Consider the following 11277-nt stretch of genomic DNA (forward strand, 5'->3'; position numbering starts at 1 on the left):
CATAGATGATGCCTTGACACAGACAGCTTTTGGTACTTAACATGGTTAAGTTTAAATTTCCTCCTAGTTTTCCTCTTGGGCCATTGAAAGTAAAGTCGAGATCGGCAAGGTGTCGGAAAGAAAGATAGAAATTAGAACCTTGATGACCAGTTTCCATTGTTGGCTACTACAGCAGGGCTCAAAATAACACATGCACATGCAAAATACCACCATGGAGTTTTGTGCAGCAAGATGTGATACGTCCTTTTTGTTAGGTTGATAAACCGTGATCTCCACAGATCAGTGAATGTGGCGGAGCTTCAATTCTCTTCTTAACCAACCATTTTCATTGATTGATGGATTGATTGATGGATTGATTGACAGGAAAGCGGCGAGTGTGGCGGAGCTTCGGCGTCGCTATGCCAACATGTACGTGCCGAGCGACTTCTTCCACGCGCGTTTCTGCTGGAACGACGCGTTCCCCCTGCACCGCCCGTTCCAGGTTGGAAACCCGTCATCCTTCCACATCATGCACAAGGAGGTCGACCCGCTCGAGAAGAACGACACGGTACTGGAACCGCCGGACGCAGACCACCTGTACAGCGCTAAGGTAACTATGGTAACACAGACCACCTGTACAGTGCTAAGGTAACTATGGTAACACAGACCACCTGTACAGTGCTAAGGTAACTATGGTAACACAGACCACCTGTACAGTGCTAAGGTAACTATGGTAACACAGACCACCTGTACAGTGCTAAGGTAACTATGGTAACACAGACCACCTGTACAGTGCTAAGGTAACTATGGTAACACAGACCACCTGTACAGTGCTAAGGTAACTATGGTAACACAGACCACCTGTACAGCGCCAAGGTAATGTTTGCCAGACACATCAGCCCCAGACCACTTTACTTGTACAGTGCTAAGGTATAGGTTGTTTTGTGCATTGCCCTATTGGAAAATGCAATACAAGTTGTTAATGTGTACATTTATACAGGTTCCATGTGCAAAATTGACGGCGTTTCTTTGATATTTGATAGAATCTGTGTAACGCATAGCCTGGGTGCCACCCTAGTTAAATAACCTGGCTACCATACAAGAGAGGCTGTAAGCAGCAGCATAACTTAGAAGGATAGCTTGAACCATTGTATGAAAGCTTGCTCTGCAGCCGACCGATGATGATGATGATAATGTTAGGTTTAATTTGCTTGCTAACAAGGTGTCAATCTGACCATTCTGCAGGTGATGCTGATGGCATGCCCATCAGCAGAGGAGCTGTACCATCGCTCCTGCGCGCTCGCTGAAGACGCCAGCGACGTCCGCGAAACCTTCCAGCATCCGACACGACTCATCCAGTTTCTGGTCGGCATGAAGGTAACAACATATTTATTCTGGGCTGCAGCAAGTTATTTCCTTGTTTCTGGGTCATTTTGAAGTACACATTCTGGGTCCAACTAGTGTCTGTATCTATATAGCCAGTATAACCACCCTTCAGCGTAACACGCCAGCTTCTGTATCTGTATCAATATAGCCGGTATAACCGCCCTTCGGCGTAACACACCTGCTTTGCGAGCACGCAGCAGCTGGTTATATTACACTGAACGACCCTTCATACCTAACTTCTGCTCATCTATCTGCAAGCGTTCTTTAAAACTACCCAGGGAAGATGCCCCTACTGTGCTTGGTGATAACAAATTCCAATCTCGGATAGTTCTGGGAAAGTACAAATTTTTGCACACATCAATCCTAGTACTTGTTACTCTGGTACTTGAAGGCATGACTGTTTTTCTTGTTTTGAAGTTAAGATTGATTGATTGATATATTGATTGATTGATCCCAGGGTTAGAACGAGGCTGTAGCTATTATTGATATATTGATTTATTGATATATTGCAGGGTAAGAACGAGGCTGTAGCTATTATTGATATATTGATTAATTGATACATTGCAGGGTAAGAACGAGGCTGTAGCTATTATTGATATATTGATTAATTGATACATTGCAGGGTAAGAACGAGGCTGTAGCTATTATTGATATATTGATTAATTGATACATTGCAGGGTAAGAACGAGGCTGTAGCTATTATTGATATATTGATTGATTGATAGATTTATAATTGATTGATTGACCCCAGGGTTAGAACGAGGCAGTGGCTGTTGATTGATTGATTGATTAATTGATATATTGATTGATTGGTTCCAGGGTAAGAGCGAGGCGGTGGCTGTTGTTGATTGATTGATTAATTGATATATTGATTGATTGGTTCCAGGGTAAGAACGAGGCGGTGGCTGTTGATTGATTGATTGATTAATTGATATATTGATTGATTGGTTCCAGGGTAAGAACGAGGCGGTGGCTGGTGTTGATTGATTGATTAATTGATATATTGATTGATTGATCCCAGGGTAAGAACGAGGCGGTGGCTGGTGTTGATTGATTGATTAATTGATATATTGATTGATTGATCCCAGGGTTAGAACGAGGCGGTGGCTGGTGTTGATTGATTGATTAATTGATATATTGATTGATTGATCCCAGGGTAAGAACGAGGCGGTGGCTGGTGTTGATTGATTGATTAATTGATATATTGATTGATTGGTTCCAGGGTAAGAGCGAGGCGGTGGCTGTTGTTGATTGATTGATTAATTGATATATTGATTGATTGGTTCCAGGGTAAGAACGAGGCGGTGGCCATCGGCGGCCCCTGGTCCCCCTCGCTGGACGGCCCGAACCCCGACACGGACCCGTCGGTCCTCATCAAGACTGCGATCCGCACCACCAAGGCTCTCACGGGCATCGACCTGAAAAACTGCACGCAGTGGTGAGTCATGCATGCTCATTTACATATCGCCATGGCAACTTTCGGGTTGGAGCACGCATGCTCATGTACATATCTCCATGGCTACCAACATCAATGCCTTCCTAGTTCCAAGTCGAAGAAGGAATAAGTTTCAAACCTAGAAAACCTAGAATAACGTTCAGGAGATTTTTGCCTGTTGTAATCAACAGAGCTACTGAGTTTCGTGAATTGACTGCTCAAGGCTGCATACAATCAAGTTTTTGGCTGTTTTTGGTAGAATTAAGGAATAATGTTTGTTGTGTTCTGGAGTTGACTGCTTTTGATCTGTAAAGCTTGTATTGTAAAGGTTTTTTTTCTAGCTGTGTTACAAAGCAGACCCTCCTGTGTGTGGCTTGTGTAAGGTTTGGATGCTAGAATAAGAGGGTTGGTGGTTCGGACGTTTGTTTACCCCCATTTCACCTCCTGTGTCTATCACGTTCTCTGCCTACTGTTTATCGCCAGCTTGTTTGTTTTGTTTTGTTTTTGTTTACGTGGCTTGCAACCATGTGTGGGAAGAGAGTCCTTCCCCTCTCTCTCCGCTCTGCGACCATCCGGAGCACTTTCCGCCCTGGTCGCCACTTTCGCTAAAAAACGAAGAAAGAAAAAAACAGAAAAGCAAGAAAACGCTGTCCTGTCTTGTTTCCTCTCTTAACCCGGTATCGTTACGAATCGCTTGCCCCTAGGTACCGCTTCGCCGAGGTGCGCTACCACCGAGCCGCGGAGACCTACAAGGGGAAGACGATCCCGGAGCGCGTGGAAACGACAGTGATGTTCCTGCCGGACGTCCATCATTGTTTACCCCCACGTCTAGATTGGGCCAATGTTTCAGCCGGTTACAGAGCCCAGCTGGCGCGCAAGGCTGCCGACGAGAAATCCGAGGAGGCCGGAGAATCTCAGGCATTGACCAGCACCGTATTTTTGCACACCGCACCCACAGACACCACCCACACACGTACAACACGACACACCGCCGAACAGCCCCCCGCGTGCGCCCCCTAGCGGGGTCCCGCGGGCAGACACATAGACGCACGCACACAGACAGACTAGAGTTGTTGTTGTTCCCGTTGTTGTTATTTATCATTGCTGCTATTGTTCCTGTTTCGACCTTGCTACAATGATGGAATGACCTTTAACTTCATGCTGCCATGGAGACGACCCTTTGACCTCTGACCTTTGTTGTCCACTAGGAAGAAATTCCGCCCGAACGAAAAGTCTGGTTCCGTGCATTTGGACTCGATGCATGTCGCCGCAAGCAGACTAAAAACCTGCCGCCAAAACCTCCCGCTAGAAACAGTCATGGACACGAATAAACCCACACCGACCCGCCACACGTTTAATTACCGTTTGTTCTTACAGAGCCGTGTAAAGGTGACGTACTTTGTTAACTCTTCTTGGGGAGCTACTTCAAGGAAAATTACGTGCCTTAAAGAAGTCAGGACGTAATCCGAGCGCTTCCCCCTCCTTAGGAGTTGTTCGTGTGTTGAGCGAGTTCCTTACGAGCTCGGAGAGAAATGTCTGTCCGACCAAACGGCCCGCTTCTGTTCTTGTCTCCCATATTGGACACCAAAGCGAAGCTCGTGTAGCGTAGCTTTAGTCCACATAAACTGCCCCCCTCCCGCCCGCCATAGCGCCGGCTCTCATACCGCTCCTGTTTCTCTCCCTGCAATACCAGGAGGAGGAGGAAGGGGGCGAGGATGAGAGCGGGAAGAAGGCGCCCACACACCACACGGAGCTCGACCCTAAGACCATGAAGGTGAGAGAAACCCGTTTGTTTTCCTAAAGAAACCCGTTTGTTTTCTTAGTTCATAAACAAAACCGTTTAGGGCCTTGCCTTGGACTTAAGGCATGTGCAGTTGGAACTGTGAAGCTTTCGTTCAAATCATCACCTTCCCAGCTATGGACATATTTTCCCAGGTAAACAAGTTGATACCAGAGCTGGAGGATTGTAATGCCCTTTGACCTGCTGCATGTGCAGTGGAACCTGTGATGTGGCTTATTGACGACTCCCATGTTCTGTTCTCAGGTAAACTTAGGGCTGAGCTGGAGGGTTGTGATGCCCTTTGACCTGCTGCATGTGCAGTGGAACCTGTGAAGTGGCTTATTGATGACTCCCTTGTTCTGTTCCCAGGTAAACGAGCTGAGGGCTGAGCTGGAGGGTTGTGATGCCCTTTGACCTGCTGCATGTGCAGTTGACACTGTGAAGTGGCTTATTGATGACTCCCATGTTCTGTTCCCAGGTAAACGAGCTGAGGGCAGAACTAGAAGCTCGAGGGCTGAACTCGAAGGGTCTGAAGTCTCAGCTGATCGCGCGTCTTACCAAGGCCCTTAAGATGGAGGTTGAGAAGGAAGAGGAAGAGAAGGAAGCCAAGGATGAGGCTAAGGAGGAAGAGGAGGAAGAGAAAGAGGAGGAAGTGGAGGAGGACAAGGAGAAGAAAGAGGTAAGACTGCTGGAAGAGCCTTTACCCCTTGTGGTGCTGGCAAATTTTCACCATACATTTTCCCAATGCCGGGTGACCCTTTGGAAAGTAGGGATACTATTTTCACTATGCTACATTTTTAAAAAGTACCTTAATCTTTGTAATGATGTATAACTTTATAGGGTTATTTGGAAGGAAGGTAACAAAAAGTTGCATAGTAAAAACAGTACTAACATATGCTTCCCAACATATGTGGCACAGCACCACATGGGACGATCTCACTTTCACTACTCAAAAGGAAAAATCTTTGAAAAAAAACAATCTTTTTTCACGCCAACAGGGCACAATTTAGTTTCTTGTCCTTTTCATTTCTATGCTCCGTCCTGAATTCTTTATCCTTTGAATTCATGAAGTGTGTGCTTGTAACAAACAAAGGTTAGTGAGTGAGGAAGTGAGGGAGTGTGCTTGTAACAAATACTGTAAGAGTCAACCCGAAGTTGTTTTCTTTCCCTCTGTCTTCTGTGTCCTCACAGATTTCTCTCCTCCTCTCCTTTGCTTCTTATCTGCTGTCTTTTCCTCCTTGCCTCTTCTTTTCCTTCTCTTCCCTTCTTTTCTCGCCTGAAAGTTGGGACTGTGTCTCACTGTCTTCTGTTGCCTCTCAGGTCTACTGGTCAGCAGGACTAAAGTTTGACCAATCAGATCCAGCCCTGACTTTTGACCAATCAGATCCATTCCTAAATTTTAACCAATCAGATCCAGCCCAGACTTTTGACCAATCAAATCCAGCCTTGACTTTTGTCCAATTAGTTTCATCCCTGACTTTTGACCAATCAGATCCAGCCTTGACTTTTGACCAATCAGATTCAGCCTTGACTTTTGACCAATCAGATCCATTCCTAAATTTTAACCAATCAGATCCAGCTCAGACTTTTGACCAATCAAATCCAGCCTTGACTTTTGACCAATTAGTTTCATCCCTGACTTTTGACCAATCAGATCCAGCCCTGACTTTTGACCAATCAAATCCAGCCCTGACTTTTCACCAGTCAGAAGTTTGACCAATTAGATTCAGCAGTCAAATTTTGTCCAGGCTTTAGTTTTGACCTGTAAGATCCAGCCCTGACTATCAACCAATTAGATCCAGCCCTAAGTGTTGGCCAATCAGATCCAGCCCTGGCTTTTGACCAATCAGATCCAGCCCTGACTTTTGACCAATCAGATCCAACTGAGCCCTGACTTTTGACCAATCAGATCCAGCCCTGCCATTTGACCAATCAGATCCAGCCCTGACTTTTGACCAATCAGATCCCTTCTGTTTCTTGACCAATCAGACGGGTTCCTGACTTCTGACCAATCAGATTCCTTCCTGTTTCTTGACCAATCAGACGGGTTCCTGACAGTTGTTGTTTCTCGGCAGGAGGAGGAGCGTAAGAAGCAGGAGGAAGAGCGAGAGCGGAAGACGCGGGAGCGGCGCTACACGCTGCCCGACAACCCTGCCATCATCGTGCACCCCTCCACCACTGCCAAGGTCAGTAATATATATATATATATATATATTTTTAATTCAGGTTCGTCAGGCCTGCTGTTATACCATCATGAAGATGAAGAGCGGCCCACAGCGATAACTGTAGCAGCATCTCTTCTCCCTAAGTCAGAAACATCAGGCTTAGGCAAGCTTGACTTCACTGATTCAATAGGCGAAATTATTGTAAATAGGTTTACAAGATACATAACAATTTTAGCTGTCTGTCTCACTGTTATAAACATCTAAGCAATACCACTTATACTTGCTGGCAATTTGAGATGTTCTTAATATGGGTGTAAATTGGTTTTGATTCAGTGGCAACACTGTGACCTCCAATAAAGTTATCTTGTGCCAAAAAGCAGTTACTCAAGCAACTGGATATGATTTTGGAAACGGTCAGACATTTCAACTAGCATCCACTAGTTTTTGACAGTGACACTGGCACTGTTTTTTGGCATATCTTTTTACCTGGATGTCTAACCTTCATCAGCGTATCTTGTATCTTGCAGGGCGGGAAGTTCGACTGCGCGGTGATGTCGCTCAGCGTGCTGCTGGACTACAGGGTGGAGGACAACAAGGAGCACTCCTTCGAGGTGGGGCAGCGTCTTTAAGGAGCAGAACTGTTTTCTCATGTCTAAAGTTATTCTCACATAATCTCCAAGCAGATGTTGAGGAAGCAGAATTGTTTATTTCTGTGTGAAAGTACTTGCAAAATGCAAAAGATTTGACGAAACAAGTGCTGTCCACAAAAGTGGGTTTTCTTTATTTCCTTCTCTTCGTTTTTTATCTTTTTGGACAGATCATGAGATGGGGTGAATTTTTATTGGCCCTGTCAAATAAATTTCAATCTGTAGAAAGAGTCACGTGATGATGATGATGTTGTGCCTCCACAGGTGTCCCTGTTTGCGGAGTTGTTGAACGAGATGCTCCAGCGCGACTTTGCCTTCAAGATCTACCGAGCGCTGATGGTCGCGCCCGAGCCCAAGAAGGACGAGAAGAAGGAGAAGAAGGTAAGACGTCTCAGGCTCCATCTTATAACTTAAAAGTTTCCATCGACAGTAATTTCTGGGATCGGGTAGAAACAGTGTTGTTTATTCAAGCCTTCTTTTCGTATGTACATATAAATGTAAGCTCACTCACTCACTCCGGCGGGCTCGCTAGGTACACATTTTCATGTGAAATAAGGAAAGTCATTATACGTGGCTTTCCCAGGGCAAAAGTTTAGTGGTATATCCTTGGATTTGAACCCAGGACCTCTGGGTTATGGGCCAAACGCCCTGCCGTTACTCCACACAATCCCCCTAAAACAGTTTAAGTAACACCACCAATGAAATGTACAGCGACATTCCCTGTGAAAATAAGTGAGTTTACAGTATTTAGTCTCACATAGTGCTTAACTGGGAGGTCTGTAACCCGTGGCTCACTTGCGCCCCCTATCTCTCAGGACAAGAAGGACAAGGACAGCAAGAAGGAGGAGAAGAAGAAAGATGAGAAGAAAGAAGAGAAGGAAGAAAAGGAAGAAAAGAAGGAAGATGGAGACGACTCAGAGGAACCACCCAAACCCAAGAGGAGAAAAACCGATGAGGAGGAGAAGGTGGGTTACCAGGCTTTGTTGTTGTTTGTTTGTTGTTGTGGTAAACAAGAATCTTACCTACTTACCTACCTATCTAACCTGCCAGCAGCAGTGCAGGTATAAGGAAGCTGTACCTCACTGATAGATTACAGCTCATATCATACAATATGGTGACCCCAAACTGTATTTGTTGGCTTGTAAGTTGCTTTTCATGCATAGGGGCCCCTATACTGTGATTTGGATCCCCTATTCTGTGATTTGGGTCCCTATGTTGTTATTTGTATCTTGTGATTTTGGCCCCAATGCTGTGATTTGGGCCCCTATGCTGTGATTTAGGCTCCTATGCTGTGATTTGGGCCCCTATGCTGTGATTTAGGCCCCAATGCTGTGATTTGGGCCCTTGTGCTGTGGCTTGGACCCCAATGCTGCCACTCTGTGTTAATATGCCCCCATACTGTAAAAAAAAACCTGGTGATGAGATTCTGTGCCCTCTGCTGTTCTTTCACACCATTGTATATCAGACACATGTTGGAAGGAAAGTTTGTACATTTTTGTTTGGCAATGCCCACTGCAGTACGTTCACACCACTCTGTTCAGATACATGTTGGAAGGAAAGTTTGATTTTTTCCCCATACATTTTGTCTGTCAGCCTGAGGTGAAGAAGGAGAAAGATGAAGAGAGGAAGGATGGGGAGGATGAGGAGGAGGAAGAGGAGGAGGAGGGGGATGACAGCTCAGATGATGAAGAGGAAGATGATGACAAAGATGACAAGGAGGGAGAGGAGAAAGGTGAGTCAAGACTTGACTCTTAAAGATTGACTCGGAAATGTTTTCCGAGATATTTTCTGAACTGTGAAGTGTTGTACAGTTTGACTTGTGGATCTTTGCTCTGCAACATTTTTTTATCTTGTGCAGTTTGTATTGGGTCCCAGATAATGGCAATGGACAGTCTTATTGTAAGAAAGAAGGCATTTTGATCATGTATGCAAATGAGTTCCAATATCATTGAAAAAATACATTGAAAGAAAATTCTCCATAAACCAAGCATCGTCCTGCTTCACTTGTTCACAGATAAGGACAAGAAAGACAAGGATGAGAAGAAAGGGAAGGAGAAAAAGAAGTCGTCTCGGGACAAAGACCGGCACAGCCGCGAGCGGCAGAAGGAGTTTACGCTGGACAAGGAGCTGCTTCTCGCCTTCGTGTACTTCGACCAGAGCCACTGCGGATACCTGCTGGACCGGGACCTGGAGGAGATCATGCACACCATCGGGCTGCAGTTATCACGGGCTCAGGTAGGGGGCGATCATGCACACCATCGGCCTGCAGTTATCACGGGCTCAGGTAGGGGGGGTGCTCATGACTGGTCTGTAATATTTATGATGAGCTCAGGTACATGACTGGTTTGTAGTTGTTGTTGTTGCAAACTTTTCTTAGAGATGATCTTCTCAATGTCCCCCTGCCACATCAGTGTGCTCTTCATCATTTTATTTGTGCTTCATTTGTTATGATATGGTCTGAATCAATATTTTTTGTTATAATTGTGTTTTGTTATACATTTTTTTCCCCTAACAGATCCGGAAGCTCGTGCAGAAAGTCGTAACTCGAGACTCGCTGTCGTACCGCAAGCTGACGGACCGGCCCGCTGCGGAGAAGGACAAACCCACAGAGAACCTTCCCAGCATGCCCGAGGACCAGGAGCTTGCCATCGGTAGGTCAAGGGGCAGGGGTCAAGGGTTGGGGTGAAAGGTATAAAAAAAATCTGACAGACCTGCCACTGTTTGGGATAATGGCTAGTCTGGGTAAAGTTTAGGAACTGTAATGTTAGTGTGACAGTAACGCTGTGGCAGCAATGTTGTTAGTTACATCATGGCTAGTCTGGGTAAACTTTAGGAACTGCAATGTTTGCTAACTGAATTTCACGACAACATAATGCCTCTAATGATAACAGACTGATCTCCTTGCTCCCGTTGTTCCCGTTGCTAGGCAACAACAGCTACCTGGCTGTGCAGGTGAAGAAGGAGGCTGATGTGCGGGTGGAGGAGTCGGGCGGGGCGGAGACGTCCCAGGGCATGGTGCTGTACCGGGGCGCCACCATCGACATCGCAAACCTGCTGTCCCGCCTCGAGCGCAGCGAGCGCGACAGGGTCGCCGTGGAGGAGAAGGTCAGAGACCAGCAGGCCGACCTGGGTGAGTGTTTCGTTTGTTCTCTTGTTTCCCTGACAACAATGTTGTAAATATAAACAGAAGGCGGACCTGGGTGAGAGAGCCTTTCGTTTGTTCTCTTGTTTCCCTGACAACAATGTTGTAAATATAAACAGCTCGTTTTCCCCAACAACAAGGTTGTAAATATAAACAGCGCTCGTTTTCCCCAACAACAATGTTGTGAAAATTTGTGTGGTCTGTGGAAAAACTAAAATGAGATCTGATTTTAGAAATAAGTTTTTTTCTGTTTGCCTCATTGACCTCGTCTTCAATCTATGATGGCCGCCGCGTGAGAAAGGTGTATTGGCAGGTGATGTGACACCCAATGAAAGAAAGTTGATTGTTGGTAAATGGAATTTGATGGGGTAGTTGGTGGTGATTGACAAGTATTTGACAGTCAGATGATATTTGCTTTGACAGATATTTGACCTGAGATTCTATTTGATAGCTAGATGCAATTCACTGTGACTGACAGGCCGTCTGTGCTTGATTGACAGATGTCCTTCGGGCGATGACCTCCTCCAGCGAGGAGACTACCAAGACGCTGGCTTCGGAGCTGAAGGAAGTGAAGAAGAAGCTCTCCGACACCTCCAAGACTCTGCAAGACGTGGAGAAGACGTGCGGAGCCTATCGCCAGTGTCTGTACAAGACCAGGGCCAACCTGGAGGACACCGTGGGGTCAATCAAGTCACTCTCCCCAAACCGACCTCCGCAGAGGTCAAAAAGGAGGAGATGGAGAC

The 11277-nt window shown here is 45.9% G+C and overlaps 1 protein-coding gene across 1 annotated transcript in view; it reads left to right on the plus strand.

Annotated features, from left to right (window-relative positions):
• The window catches only part of LOC118411384 (cell division cycle and apoptosis regulator protein 1-like), a gene marked incomplete at its 3' end in the record, with an annotated part of 25944 nt that extends 14720 nt beyond the window's left edge, over positions 1-11224 (plus strand). The window contains 15 exon segments of the mRNA XM_035813641.1: positions 364-589; positions 1225-1356; positions 2655-2803; positions 3505-3718; positions 4494-4574; positions 5059-5259; positions 6656-6766; positions 7273-7356; positions 7657-7773; positions 8208-8357; positions 8986-9124; positions 9407-9627; positions 9908-10043; positions 10319-10522; positions 11035-11224. Of these exon segments, the coding sequence (XP_035669534.1) occupies positions 364-589; positions 1225-1356; positions 2655-2803; positions 3505-3718; positions 4494-4574; positions 5059-5259; positions 6656-6766; positions 7273-7356; positions 7657-7773; positions 8208-8357; positions 8986-9124; positions 9407-9627; positions 9908-10043; positions 10319-10522; positions 11035-11224 (2355 nt within the window).
• Between the last annotated feature and the right edge of the window lie 53 nt (positions 11225-11277).

This window comes from Branchiostoma floridae, chromosome 3 (genome assembly GCF_000003815.2).
Source record: "Branchiostoma floridae strain S238N-H82 chromosome 3, Bfl_VNyyK, whole genome shotgun sequence".
Classification (NCBI taxonomy): Eukaryota; Metazoa; Chordata; class Leptocardii; order Amphioxiformes; family Branchiostomatidae; genus Branchiostoma; species Branchiostoma floridae.